This window comes from Euleptes europaea, chromosome 2 (genome assembly GCF_029931775.1).
Source record: "Euleptes europaea isolate rEulEur1 chromosome 2, rEulEur1.hap1, whole genome shotgun sequence".
NCBI classification, from domain to species: Eukaryota; Metazoa; Chordata; class Lepidosauria; order Squamata; family Sphaerodactylidae; genus Euleptes; species Euleptes europaea.
Window position 1 is genome coordinate 105,862,085 of NC_079313.1, and position 15,249 is coordinate 105,877,333.

At 41.8% G+C, this 15,249-nt stretch overlaps 1 protein-coding gene across 1 annotated transcript in view; it reads right to left on the minus strand.

Moving 5' to 3' along the window:
• Positions 1-516: 516 nt before the first annotated feature.
• The window catches only part of NECAB3 (N-terminal EF-hand calcium binding protein 3), a 97,069-nt gene continuing 82,336 nt past the window's right edge, over positions 517-15,249 (minus strand). The window contains exons 6-13 of the mRNA XM_056844863.1: positions 13,531-13,667; positions 12,457-12,578; positions 11,266-11,345; positions 9,112-9,165; positions 5,974-6,086; positions 3,361-3,438; positions 1,996-2,087; positions 517-819 (exon numbers count right to left, since the gene is read on the minus strand). Coding sequence (XP_056700841.1) covers positions 791-819; positions 1,996-2,087; positions 3,361-3,438; positions 5,974-6,086; positions 9,112-9,165; positions 11,266-11,345; positions 12,457-12,578; positions 13,531-13,667 — 705 coding nt within the window. The 3' untranslated portion in view covers positions 517-790. The remainder of the gene's footprint in view (positions 820-1,995; positions 2,088-3,360; positions 3,439-5,973; positions 6,087-9,111; positions 9,166-11,265; positions 11,346-12,456; positions 12,579-13,530; positions 13,668-15,249) is intronic.

Below are 15,249 nucleotides of genomic sequence, written 5' to 3' on the forward strand. Positions count from 1 at the left end.
GTACATGCATCCTCCATGAATTTATCTGATCCCCTTTAAAACCATCCAAGCTACATGAAATTGGAAACTATGGACACATTATCGGTTTCTCAGACTACAGACAGGACTGTGCTTATAGTTTCTCTGCACTTCTGCAGAATCACAGAATACACACAGGCTTGAACACAAAGCATCGATACATTCCACAGAAATCTTTTATCTTCTTATTTTTACTCTCATGGGTAGACATTTCCTAAGCACACTGTAATAACCTGAGGCACACGGCAGGGAAACACTGGTCTTAACTGCCTCAAAATCTTTCTGTCTTCTTTTTAATTAATCTCTAGAGGTTTGTACAATAACCATAGACAAACTCTCAGTTTGGTTCTTCATTACAGCTTCGGTCTCACAGCTCTACAACAGGCCTTCAAAATTATGCTCCCTTTGTGTACCATCACACTTCACTGGATGGATTTGTATCTCCATCCCGCCATGCTTCCGTCTTACACTGTTTGTATAGCCAGAAAGACTAAAAGGCTATGACATCATTCTGTGTGAAAGTTCTATGTCAAAATAGTAGAGGGGTGCAATGACATTCAGGAATGATGGCAGGGTGCATTCAGAAGTGCTCTCCCATTCCTACAGCTGCTGAGGAAAGGAAGATACAAGCACTGCACAAGAATATAGAGGAGGAAAGAGGCATGGAAGCAGTTGGGATGGAGAAGAATAACCCAGGAAGGGAGGCTGCCTTTTAAGGAGAACACTTGATCCATCAGCATGCTGGTTGCTTTGTAGAAATACCATGGGGGGATCAGTTGTTGTTCATGATCCACCAGGAAGCTGAGAAAACAAACAGGAGACATTCTCAAAGTTCATATATACAGAAGGGGAGACATTTTAGTCTAAGGAACTCTCTTGGGCACAACCTCCAAACTATGTGCAATTGGCCAGTGTATTCCTTATGGAGCTCAAGTGGGACTTGAAGAATCTAAATTAAGGAAATCAGCTGGCAAAAGTATTTTTATCTTTATTCAAATTTGTGACCTCAAATATGCCAACCTGTGATTTCACAATTTGATCCAGGAGTGCTTTGCATTGACTGCAAGGCAATGGAACACAACGCTGTAGCCTATGCAAATCTCATCTCTCCTGGGTAAGAGCTAGGGGTAGGCCTCAAGGTTTTTTTCGGTATTTTTCAGATTCAGGTTTATTAAACCTGAACATTTTTTTAAAAATCCATAATACTCTTATTTTTTTAAAAAAATTGGGTTAATAAACTCGAATCCAAAAAAAGCCAAAAAAATCTGGCTTGGATAGGAAGGAAGGCATATTCCTTTTGCTGCCGCCTGAATGCTCCAGTCAGAGCGGGCAGGCGGTGGCAAAAGGAACACCCCTGCCTTCCTCTTATCCGAGCTGATTTCCAGCAGCTCAGGCCTCCACAGGTAAGTAAGGGGGGAGGGAAGGGGGTAGAAAATGATGGTGGTGGCTGAAGCGACCGAATAATGCTGAATAAATTCAGCATTATTCAGGTCTGCTTTTTTCAGTCCCTCTTTTTTGCTGCCTCTTTAATGCTGGTTAAAAAACCCCGGAAAATACCAAAAAGGTACTTTTAAAGTTTTTTTAAACATTCGGCATATTGATATGCACACCCCTAATAAGAGCAATAAATATATTGGACCTCTCTCTTCTTTCCTGCCTTATCTATCTGGAGTTATTTCCAAACCTTATTTAATTTAGTGTTTTTTACTTCCTTTTTTATTAAACTGAGGCAGCAACCTGATGCACACTCACTTGGTAGGAGAAAATCCCACTAAACTACATGGCACTTCTAAACATGCATAGGATCAGGCTATATAGAAGTTTACTTCTGAAATTTGCAACAAAATATAGATATGCACAATGATCAGTTTCTGACAAAATGTTCTGCGCGCTAAGTTCTTTAAAAAGGAATAATATGAGTGCTCATTGTCCACTAGGTGGAAACAAATGCACAGGTTTGTATTGAAACATACCTACCTGGAAACAACATGGTGGTCAAGAGTTCTGGAGTATCCAATAAATCAATGAGGATCTGGTGAAACTTCTTGCAGCAATTAGATTGCAGATGGCTGCAAAGAAATTGGGAAAGTTATAGCAGTGTACATAATATTTGTGTCTCAGCCAGACTGTACTTCTAAGAGCAATAAGGGGGCAGGTCCTATTCAATAAACTCTAGTAAGAGGACTACTTGTAAAGTTTCCCACCTTTTCCCTGCAAGAATGCCACAAACCATCTTTCATCCTACAAAGAATTTGATCCCAGTTTCACCTCCATAACAATCTGACTACCCTCTGCCATTCTTCATCCATCTTTGCTATGGTGCAACATACCTTTCTCACATGCTGGAAGAAGTACTGTTCTGCTCCTGCATTTCAGTGCACTGTGTTATGATGTATTGACATGAAGCATAAAACTGAAGTTTGAGAAGCACTCTTATAAGATGTTGTCCTATTATTTTTGACCCTCTTAACCCACTATATCTATCCAAAGCAATCACAAATCCTTCCTTTGTCCCAACTTTGTTAATTCCTCATTGCCATGATGCCTGACGTACTTTATGGACTTTCCTAGGGACTTCACTTAGACTAGGCTGCTGGACTGAAGGAGAATAGAGGGATATTCTATTTCTCCCTTCAATCAACTTTAAGTGAATTAGCCTTCCATTGCTTAAGATCCACATACAGTGAAAACAGATGGAGAGAACTGATAATCATGGAATGCAGGTCAACCATTGAAACTGATGTGCACTAGGTGCGGGACAGACAAAAGAAACTAGTTCCTACATTGCACAATATGCAATTAATGTATGAAATTCACTGCCACAAAACATGGTAACAACCTTAATACAGGGGAGTGGACAAATTCATGAAAAATAGGTCTTCTGGTTAGCAATTATTACTAGAAGTAATAATAACCAAATGAACTTCCATGTTCAGAGTCAGTGTGCTACTGAGTACCAGTTGCTGGGCAGCAACACTGGAGGAAGGGATACTATCTTCTTGCTTGTGGGCTTCTCAGGGATATCTGGTTGTCCACCGGAGGGGGGTGGGAGAAACAGGATGCTGGTCTAGATGGACTTTATTCTCATCCAGCAGGGCTCTTCTTAGTTGATAAAGAACTGCCCTAACACAAAGCTTGCGGAAATGAGCTGAATGGTGGCATTTCTAAATTTGACTGCACTTGAACAACTGGGACCTGTTTACATGGTGAGGTCCAAAGCTCAGTCTGCAATATACACCCAACCCACACCTGACCACTTAAAAAGGGGAAACATGAATTGGCCATGTACTTTTAAACTCAGCCTCTACAGAAACGCAGCACGGATTGTAGGAAACCACTAACCTTCTCCACGAAGGCACATCTTGCCAGAACTCATAGAGGATGAAGCATGCCTCACTTGTCAGTTTGTGGGCAGACACACTGCAGGAACAGAAGATGAGCCAGGAGGAAAAACGTTATCACTACACACCAGGCTGTGCATAAGTACACAGAAATGGGACTCCAATGTCTACAGCCAGCCTGGCTTTTCTGTACCATAATTACTTATCTTCAGTGACTCACGGATAGGCTTTTGTTGTTGTTTTCATGGAAAGTTAATAGCCTTCACGCAGATGTTAAAGAACTGACAGTGCTTTTAAAGGAACACGTGGATTTCTTATGTTATCTCACAGCCTGTGCACAAAGAATAGCAGATAGCAAGGCTTTTATCTGATGCAATGAACATCCATATTTCCTTGATTCAAATGAAATGACTGATCATGATGACATTCTTCATTCACGGGAATCAATACCAGACCTCACATGCCACTAAGGAGGTCTCGTTCCCTCCACCATTTCAGGGTGGGTATAAATGTTATGTTTGACATGGATCTACCACTGAAAATGGAAGCCTTGTGTAAAGTTTTCCACATGTTTTCACATGGAGCTTCCAGCACTGTGACAAGCTTTCCATATTTGTCCCTTATTGTTTATGGATATTTATCTGGATTGTTTCCCCGAGTCTCTGCCAGTGGCAACTAATGATTTGGAGTGGAGAGGGGGCATATGTGACGTGATGATAGTTCATGGCACAGGGGGGAAAGTTTAAATGGGGAGTGGGGTCACTCCACTCTGGGCTGCAATTCTGTATGGCAGCTGCATGATGAGCTTAACACCTAGCTGTGCTACCTAGGGATTATACCTATGTTGACATGGGCATAGAGTATAAGTTTCTAGGGACAATTTCAAAGATGACACATTGCAGGTTGCTCTTCCACATAATGGGATCACAATGAAGTATCATCGGATGAGTGAGATGTGTTAAATCATAATACATTCTTACTGTATTATGATACAAAAAATCCTTCTTGACTCTAAATTCAGGATCCATTCTCACAATTTTCATTTTTTGGTAGATACAGAATTTGCTGACCTCAAGCTATTAGGGCAGGTGTGTGAACACCTATGTGGTATGAATTGGTTTGGTCACACTACCATGTATTGCAACAACAACAACAACAAACATTTCAAGTGGCCAAAATGCAAATCTGGTTTATTATTAGTTTCTGGGTTCAATTTGAGATATTAGTTATCACTTACAAAGTCCTTCATAGCCGTAGACCTGCATATCTGCAGGACTGCCTCTTCCATTATACATGGGTACTCATTTGAGCCAAGTCTTCTGAAGTTGCCACTTTGCAGGTGGGTAAGAGTGACAGCTGCCCATACACGGGCATTCTCTGTTTTGGCTCCCACCTTATGGAGTAGTTTCCCTGAAAAGGTCAGGAAGGCTCCCATACTTCTATCATTTCACAGAATGTGTGAAACAGAATTGTTCAGATGGACATTTTTATAAAGGGAACAGGAACATTGTCTGTGAATTTCTAGGCCGTCTTCATTGTACCGATAATTGCACAGATAATACTATTTTGTTGCAGTTTTGTACTTTTGCTTTATTATATGTATTATACAGCTTCTAATTTCTAATTTTGTAATCCATTTTTTTTAAAAAAAAATATAGGGCTGTTTACTATATGTATTGTATTGTTTCTACTGCGCTGTTGAGTCTCAGCGAGGAAGGTGGGCTCACTACAAACGACACAAATAAATAAATAGGATTCCTTGGAGGAATGCTGTAAGTAAATATTCAACAATATTTACTTAGTTAGATGGACATTTGTCAGCAATGCTGATTCTGTGACCATAGGCAGATGATGAGAGGAAAGGCATCTTGGCCATCTTCTGGTCACTGGGTGTGTGTGTGTGTGGGGGAAGGTAGTTGTGAATGTCCTACATTGTGCAGGGGGTTGGACTAGATGACCCTGGTGGTCCCTTCCAACTCTATAATTCTATGATTCTAATGTGTGAAAACATTGCTAGAAACCACCAAAGAATGACTGGAAAATGTGGCTACCAAATGCTTAGAGGAATTTGAGAGTTAGCCCCTCAGCCCAACTCAGTTCTGTATGTGTGGTTACTATCAGCAGAAGAGGGCTCTGGAAACTTTCAGAGTTACCTGTTTCTTCCTTAGAGAATAGAAGAATGTACTAACTTTGTTTGTCAACAACAAATATAATTATGGAAGCAGGATGAGGGGGATGGGTGTCTGAACTCACCAGCTTCTGAGCCCACAATTATAAATAGCAAATTCACTTTCTGTGCCTGTTTGTTTTGCCATCTGTGTAGGAAGAGGAGAAACAATATTTCTCTGTAATGAGTCTGTCTCTTGCAGAGTGTTTATTTGCTGTATGGGGCTGTTAGGTGGGCCAGATTAGTCAGTGGATGTTTGTCAGGTCTTGAGTACAAAGCAGCCCTGTATACACTCTATGTGTTATAAATAGCACTTTCCTGGCTATTGGGAGAGTGAATTAAGGTTTGTATACTGAAGATGAAAAGTTCAACAAAAGCCACAATTGCCACTCTTAAGCACATTTCTCATCCAAGCAACTTATAAAAGTCAAGTTTTGGAAGACTTACTGTAGGCAGCTGCTCTGTCCGGCCGTGGTTTCTGTGTAGGACTGGAGAGCTTGGCGAAACGCCTCTAACCCATTTTCTGTCACCGAGATCTCCCTTTGTGCCACCAGGATGTGCTGCAGGGAGAGAAAAGAGATGGAGGGTGAGGCTCCCCGTTCTGATATGCAACATTCAAGGTTGCATGATGTCCTTTGCACTCTAAGTGGCCCTTTTGCATCTAAGGATTTGTCCATGTTCCAAAACGCACCCAAACATGCACTGCAACATCCGTGGTTTGAATGGTAAACTTTATGCAAGTCACAAGTAAACACGCTAACATGGAGAATGACGGTCGAGAAAGAAGAATGTACTGATACTTGCCAGGGGCAAGGGGCAGAATTCCAGCTGGAGCCACTGGATTTTCCTTGTCAATTGTGGCAAAAGAAAAAGCATCAAGGGAAAACAAGGAAACCTGCAGCTGGCACGGAATAATAATGTTTGCCAGAGAGCCAAACACATGGGCATGATATTGCACTACAATATATTAATATAGCCCAACTATGTGCAACATGATTGACAGACGAATGTGTGCAAAAGACAGGTCCTGTCCCAAAAGAGCTTACAGGTTCCATTTAGACAGTTGGCCATGGGGGGCTGGGAGTGGGAATGGGAAGAAGAGGAAAGGCAAACTGAAAGAACTTTACTTCTCCTCTGAAAAACCAATGAATAAGCTCTGTAAAATTCAGAATAATTCAGACAACATGATCCATTTGTACATTCAATCAGCAAATGTACAGCTGGTGCAGGCAAAGGTGTGCTGGCCCTGCCCCCCTATCCATGTGTTGTCATCATTGTGAATGTGGCACCTATACACAGAGGAAATGGTTGGGAATGCTTCTCAACCAGCTTGGCTGACGGTCTCTCTCCAGTTGTATCTTTGGCTTCATAATAAACTAGTTGTATTGCTGGGCTAGGCGAGTACTAAGGCCTTTACTTCCATGGATCTTACAAGACTGAAGCAGTTTTGCTGGTGGGGAAGATAAGGCATCTCTCAAATTCCATTGCCAGTGCTGAGAGGCCACCTGGAGACATTCTGTCCTATGCCCCAGAGAAAAAGCAACATCATACTGGACTGCAGACTCAAGAAGGCAGGCAGCTCCTCTTTCTCTGCCTCCTCCTCTTTCCCTACAAGGCTAGGAGGTATCTTCTGAGTGGAAAGAAGACGTTGCCCCAGTGTTCCTATAAAATGTAATGACAGCCTGCTAAGGAGTTCTTTGTTCTTGCAACGCAATACATCTTTGCCTATCATTTTTGCCTCTTTGGTCCCATCATATCTAACCATTGAAAGGACTTCTGCTCCCTCAAATGACTGCTTTCTCTTTTGTTGTCCCATTATGCCTGTCTCCTAGAACACTTATAGGACGCCACCTCTGACTCTTTGTTAAAGCCCAACCACATCCAGGAAGCTTTCAGCACCAACCCTTAACCCCATCCCCTACCCTATGGAATCTAAATATGTCTAACTGTAGCAAACACATATACGTCCCCTGTCTTTCCCTGCCTCCAAGGTCTCCCCCTTGTTTTGCTGCCTCCCTTGTGTTGAATTCTAGACTGTAAACTCTTTGGAGTAGGGTCCTAAGTTCTTACGTTCTGTGAAGTGCCGCAAGACATTGGCCTTTTCCGCATGCACAGCTTACCACAGATTTTCCACATGGTCGATCTGCGAGGCTTGGAATCGGATTCCACGAAGTAGCTCTGCACACCTCCTTTTGCAACGCTGTTTTCTGTTTTCCTGTTCACTTCTAAATCAGTTTTATTTTGTCTGCACTGGTTTTCCAAAAAGCAATGTTTTCTGGTGAGGGGGTTTCATGCCATTCGAGGCACTGTGGATGATCGCACTGGATGCTCCCCCCACTTCCCCCTAATTTTTTTTGTGTGTTTGGGCATGTGCTCTAGTGCTTTCTCATTAAATGAGAAAGACACTATTTGAGAAGTGGCCGCCTGTGTTTGAAGTTGCCACCTTCAGAAACATGTTCCCATTGATCGAGACCATTCTAACCCACTGCAATTGGCCCCAGGGAGTCCATGATGCAATTCCGGGAACTTTCTGGGAAAGTAGCTTCTCTTGCTCATATGTATCTCATCCACCATTTTGCATTTGGAAAAGTTTGAATTCAAAATGGATGCTCCAAACTGAAGCACAATGGATGCCCCAAACCGAAGCACAATCCACCATTAGGCACATCTGCATGCCCCCCGCAAACAACTAGAGGCCCAGTGCGTTCGTGCACTTTGCTTTACACTCAAGCACCAATGAACTATTGAACTATCACACACCTTACAATTCACCCCAATTAATTCATTTTTTTTCACTCGGAGGGTTTTACCAAGCAATTTTATGAACTTCCCAGAATTAAAACATACCCTGGTTCTCCCAGTGCGTAACAAGAAGCTCAGAGTACATGTTAATTACAGCCTAGGGGGATGCAGAAATGGGGAGAGTTATTCTAGCATTCATGCGTCCATTAGATCCAGCATTATACTGCTAATCTTGTCATCAAAAAATAAAAAATAGGGGGGCAATGGGTGGAGGGAGGGGAAGGGAGGGGAGTAGAGCAAAAGAGTGGGCATGAACAAGGGAGGGGTGTTTGGTAGGACGGAGAAATAAAGATGTTTGAAGAAGTTTGCATGCTCAAGGAAAGCTGGCTCAGATACAGATTAAAAATATCATGGTAAAAGTGCTCAGGAAAATAATGGAGAAAAAAGATGGGGAAATTATTTGAGAACCAAACAGAGGAAAACATGTGCAGAAATGAAAAATAAAATGAAGCTTTTGACAACATGAAACATAGTAAACCATTCATGCAGAAAAGGCCATTGATAACACAACAACTATAGTGAAATGTGAACCTCTATTAGGCCCAAGAAATAGGGGAGGAGCCAGAAGTCCTAACAGGAAATGTAGGGTGGGAAGCAGAAACTACTCAGGAAAGGAACTGAGTGAGGGAAAGCTGTTCTGCTTGTATGTTTGTAATAAATAGCTATTGAAAAGTCACAGAGTCTCTGGCATTAATCTGACAACGACAGTTACAACAATAATACGTTACTTGTATGTATCACCATTATTAGTAAACAGAAATACAGTACTGGCCTTGAACTTACAGAATCTCTTCCTTTGCAGAGATTGTCCTCTTTCAGAGGCTCCAGCCTTGGGCTCTGTAGAAATGCAAAAATGTTGCCAAAGGGGAACACTTTATTTGAGAGGTTAAAACATTTAATGGCGTTGTGAGCTTCTGCACTGCATAGTCACAGTCATTACAAAGCAAGACTAGACTGCCCATCAAAATATGTCAAAGCAGACCCTGTGGAAGGTTCACTATACTAGTGGTGTGATGGGTTTGGAACAGGCTCTCCAGCTTTGGAACTCCGTTCCCCTTGAGGTTCAGCCCATCTGCCAAAGCCTCAACCTGAACATTTTTCAGAGGCAATGCCAGATATCTGGCACAGTTTCTAGGAATAGACAACTGGTAGTTTTAGCATTAGAGTATCTGATCAATCTGTACACACAGGTAGATTCGAGTCCAGTAGCACCTTAGACACCAACAAGAGTTTCAGGGCATAGGCTTTCAAGAGTCAAAGCTCCCTTCATCAGACACTTCATCATGTCTGACGAAGAGAGCTTTGACCCCCAAAAGCTTATACCCTGAAACTCTTGTTGGTATCTAAGGTGCTACTGGATTCGAATCTAACTGTTCTACTGCAGACCAACATGGCTACCCTCTGAAACACACGTGTGCACTTTCATATCCAAGGAAACTTTGAGCTAGTGACACTGGAAGGACACGGAAAGAACTTAAAAGGATTCACACAGATGTCTTTACTGTAATACCAAATGATGTCTCACTTGTGTAAAACAACCATGACATCTGCATTGAACCACAGTATGCCATTATATTTGCACCGAATAATGTCTTGGCATATGTCAAACAGGATGTCATTATTCAACAGCTGGAGTGGACTTTAACCCTGGTTTTATTCCCCAGTGCTGTCCTCAACACAGTACAGACCAGGGTATCAACAGGAACAGTGATGCCAATGAGTATTAGTTGAGGATTCAAATGATTCAAATGATTGCCAGAACACCAGATTCTGGTTTTACAAAATAACTTTTGCTAAAATAATCTGTATGTCAAGTCCCAGGACATGGCTGTCATGAACCAGGGTCTGATTTGGCTAAAGTGCCTTTCCTTGGCCTCAGATGGAGAGGGGCAGAGGTTGAGCACCACCCTATTCCACTTCTTCTCCCCTAGCTCTACTCCCTTCTGATCTCTCTTGTTACATTAGAAGAGATATTCTGGAATTTACGCTAGCTTCAATTCACTGCAAGTATTTAAACCTTAATTGAATGATTCATCCCACACTCGTTTACAGCATTGGAAGGTTTATTACTGGAATCAGGAAGCTCCCACTACCCTAATCAATTAAATTCTACAAGGCTTTTACTGTCTCTTTATGACTATCCAGGAAATGTAATCATAAACCATTTTGCTGAAGGGCAGAACTTTTTTTTAGGATTCCAGCACTACTTTGTTTTGAAATATCCAACCCTGTACATTGAACAGACACAATCTATTAGATAGAGGCTACACACACATTAATACCTCAGAGGCATGTATGATATCTTAACTCATATAAGCTGTCCCTATACATTTCAGCCTATGTTAGGGTTGTCAAGAAAAACAGAATTAGCAGCTGAAGCTTTTCATGGTATGGAGGTAAATAATATCAACTCGTGAAAAACATCCCAGTAAGCCCTTGTTAAAGGAGAAGGACATTTTTCTCCAACCTTAGCATTGTTAATAACTGTTATTTCTGCTAATGAAATCACCATCATTTATCTGGTATATGGGCTCTTTTCCCTTTAACATAAAATTCCCCAGGGTCCCTTCATTGAGAGCTGTGACCACTACATTGTTTCAGAGAGGGTTTTAAATTCTGGTATAAACATGTGAACAAAAGCACTATCAAAGCCATTTGGCAAGCCAAAAATGGTCTCCTGGATGATGTGAAAAAAAATTAAACAAAACAAAAACATACATACCGTATCTGTACATCCCTAGTCCTTTCATAGGTTTATATATTAAAAATGTGGAAGGTTCAGGTATAATAATCAAAGACCTACAACAGAGATCAGGTCAGCTGTATTTTGGCCCAGGCTCAAAACAGGAATCAGGATGTAGGTGGAGATGGGGAAAATGCATCAAGACCAAAACGAATCTCTGTTTTGCCTTGTACCTACTGAATCTGCTGGCTCACCTGACATTCCAGCTTCTCAATGAGCTGTTGTAGCCGATTCATCTCAGTTGTCCATTGGCTGTCAGCTTCCACGCAAACACCTGGGTGTAACATGGAAAGAGATGGCTGAGCTGAAACCATAGTCAAGGAAGCTCATGGCAGCAGTTCAGCATATAAGGATGGCTTTGGTAGGATCAAGAGCGAGGCTGATGGCATGGCAAACCTCCACTATTGCCTTTTAGCACAAATTAGAAAGATGCATTTGCTTTTTATTCATCCCTACTGTCTACTTCACAAAGGAAGGCAATGCTTTCTTCCTTATGCCTTTACATAACATTTGCCTTGTAACTGCAAATATATAATAATCTTTCTATCTAATTTGTCTTTCTCACTGAGACTCGAGATTGATTACACAGGATAAACCAATCACAGTATATACAAAGAGACACCTACTAAGCACAACATAGGTTGAGATAATCAATATGAGAAGACAGCTAATGAGCCATGTACTAGGACTAGGATTACTGGAATCTGAATGAGAGTAGCACATGAGACATGATACAGAGTGTGGATATAATGAAGAAAGTTGTATTACATCAGTAGAAAACAATGAAGCAACAACAGGACAATACTTGTAGCAGAATGATAATATGTCCTGTACACAGTGCTATAACCTACAGCAGTGGATCCCAAACGTTTTGAGTCATGGGGCACTTTGCAGGAGAGAAATTCATCATGGAGCACTAATTTTCACCTAGCACCTATATACTAAACCAAATGACAGTAGTATTTTTTTTTACAATCTCTTCATGGAGCACTAGGAGATGTTTAGCAGAACACCAGGTGCTCTGTGGAGCACAGTTTGGGAACTGCTACAGCCTTTTCCTACAGCCTTTTCTTTATATAGTGCCTTCCTGGTGCAGTCTATTATAGTATAGCAGTTTGCTCTTTTGTTGTAAGAAAGACAGGAATTCTGTTTGGAAAGCAGCTTCAGGAAGCCTCTTGCCCAGCAAAGGGGCAGCCACTGTCAGCTCTGAGTCAACATGTCCTCAAAGAATCAAGGGATGAGAAATCCAGGGATGCCTACGCACATGGGAAATAACCCACTGTTGCATACTGTCAAGACATTTGCATGAAACTTTGCTATTAGAGGAACCTTGCTGCTTCTCTATGGTACAAACACAGATAATACGAATAGGGACTTGCCAATACCTGTAGTCAGCATCCCTGAATAAGGATCTGTAGGAGACAAGCAGATGTTCTTCTGAGCCCTACGACCACATCTTTTCACAGTGCGTGGGCCAACAGACACTTCTGATTTGTTCACCTCAGTCCTAGAAAGCGCCAAAAACAACATAATACATCTCCTGTAGTAATGGCTAGTGGGTTGGATCCAACCAACTTTTGTAATGGTGAAAACGAGGAGGGAAGAAGAAGGTCTCCCCTGATCAACAGAAAGGCTATGCTGGGGATCACAGGATCTGTCTGGGCAAAAACCATGTGGGCTGTAATAAGGACAGGAATAAAATGTGATTATGACAAAAACTTGGCTGGATCCAACCCAGTACATGCATGTGTGTTTGTGCATGCAGTTTCCTCACACATCTAGACACTATGGCGTGGACCCTGTGAACGTATGCCAGGTATGCTAGACACCCTCTGCTGTGGCGTGTGCTTCCTCTCCCACTGGCCGTTTGAGCAAGATCAGTGTTTTCCAGTGAGCCCATGTGAAAATGGAAGTGCGTGCGTAGGATTTTTCAAATTATATTATCAGGAAAATGCTGCCGAGTGGGTCTCCTTTAGGAGTTAAAAAAAAGAATCTAGCACTGGTGGCTCTCAGTTCCTTCCCAACTGTTATTATTATGACAGTTGTTATTATTATAACAGTGCCATCCAGAATGGCACATCTGTGTGGCAGAGTCCCTAAGTCCTACACCACAGAATACCAACAGAAATGCAAAATTGGAAGCAGCATAGCTCATACCACTCCTGCCATTTCCCCCATCAGCTTTCTAACTAGGTAAAGGGGCAGCAGAGAATGAAGACCTCTGTGCACTTAACTATGCAAACTGAATACGCCTGACTCCCCCAGATAAGCTAGTGTACCTTACTTTATGGTTGCCAGAAGCCCGCAGCAGTTTTGGCAAGGCTAATCCCTAGGGGACTGGATAATGAAGAAGAGAAAAAATTGGGAGTGAGATGGGCAGGAGGAGGCTTCTCGGAGGGTGCTTCTATTATGATTGCACCTTCTTTTGTAGCTTTTGTTCAACCCAACCTGTACATTACCTTTCCCGGCCAGCCTGTTCTTCAATGGTGTCTGCAGCGCATTCCAGTGAAACGTGCAAGGACTGCAGTTGGTTCATTGTCTCTCGCAGCAGAAAGCGGGTCATAAACTGTTCCATCTTAGAGGAGCTCTCATATTCCTGGGGGATAAGAACGTGGGAGGAGGAAAGATGGGTGACCAGCTGAGTACTAATAGGCAAACTTTCTAAGAACGGCTACAGAGCCTCTCGCCTTGTTCAGTGCCCCATGAAGAGCCTTCTGCTATTCACACTTTGTGAACCTCAGAGATGGAGGTAGCTGGGGTGATACTACCTTAATGTTGACCCAGACCCAAAGCTATGAAGGAAAAACTCAGGATTTTATGGCTATATTGCAACATTTAAAAATCCAAGGTGGAGCCTGAGATCTCCCAGAGTTACAACTGATGCCGATACTACAGAGACCAGTTTCCCTGCAGAAAATGGCTGGTTTGGAGTATGGACTCTATGGCAGAATACCCTGCTGAGGTATCTTCCCTTCCCAAACCCTGCCCTCCCCAGGAACCACATCCAAACCTCCAGGAATATGCTGGAGGAATATCCAAAGTTGGCAATCCTATCAAGGTTGACCAACTTACCTCTTAACCACACAACACTTCATTCTAATTTATAGCAATTTTAAGAAAGTTCTACTTAGTCAAGAGGAGTAAGGGAAAACAGAACTAGAAAACAATACCATCTCATTCATTTAAAATCAATAGAAAACCGTGCCTCTGTCTTCTTCACTTTCCCTCTGGATACTACCATCTTCAGTATAATTCTTGTCTCAATATTCCGTTCTCCTAAACCTGATGTTGGAGTTTTTCCTTGATCTAATTTTCCATATTTGGCAGGCTTTGGGATTTATAGCTGTGACGTTGTCTATGTGGGAATGGGTGTTATACAAATCCTGCATTTACTGTTCTTTTTCATTGTGAAAATGCTATAACTTACTGTATATTTTCCACAAAAAAATGTAAATTAACATCTCAAATCTTTTGTGCAGATGACAGTCTGCATGCATACAAAACAAACAACAAATAACTAAACAGCAATTAAACTTAGAATTACAACCTAAAGAAATGTTAAAGTGTTCTCATACAAAACTAATTTCAGAAGACCATAGGGCCAATAGATATAAATAACATATCTTTGTTATGTTAACATATCTCACATCGAGATCTGAGGACTGAAATTCTGTAAACAGGGCTCAAATTTCTGCCACCCACCAATACATTTTTTTTTTAAAATCAAACTCTAAGTCTTGGCACATTTATTGCCCTGTTTATTTAATATTTTGCCTTAACCACTAAAAGTAAGCCATGGATTTTTCTTTTTTAAACCACTGGGCTCTTGTTGGTAATAATGCAAACAAAAAAATCAATAAATAAAAGCATTGGAGCCACTGAGCTAAGCAAGAAGCTGTAAGCAAAGGGCCTTTATTTTCACACACACACACACACACACAAGGGACAAAGGGACTTCCATTTTTAGCCATGCAACTGGGGCCCAAGTGATCATACATCACGGTAAAGCTTCTTCCCCCATTTTTCTGTACAACAAACGAACACCAGAGATGATCTGTGCAAGCAAGAGGCTCTTTTCATCCATCCAGATAAAACACAGATTGTTGTCGAAGGCTTTCATGGTCAGAGTTCATTGGTTCTCGTAGGTTATCCGGGCTGTGTAACCGTGGTCTTGGTAT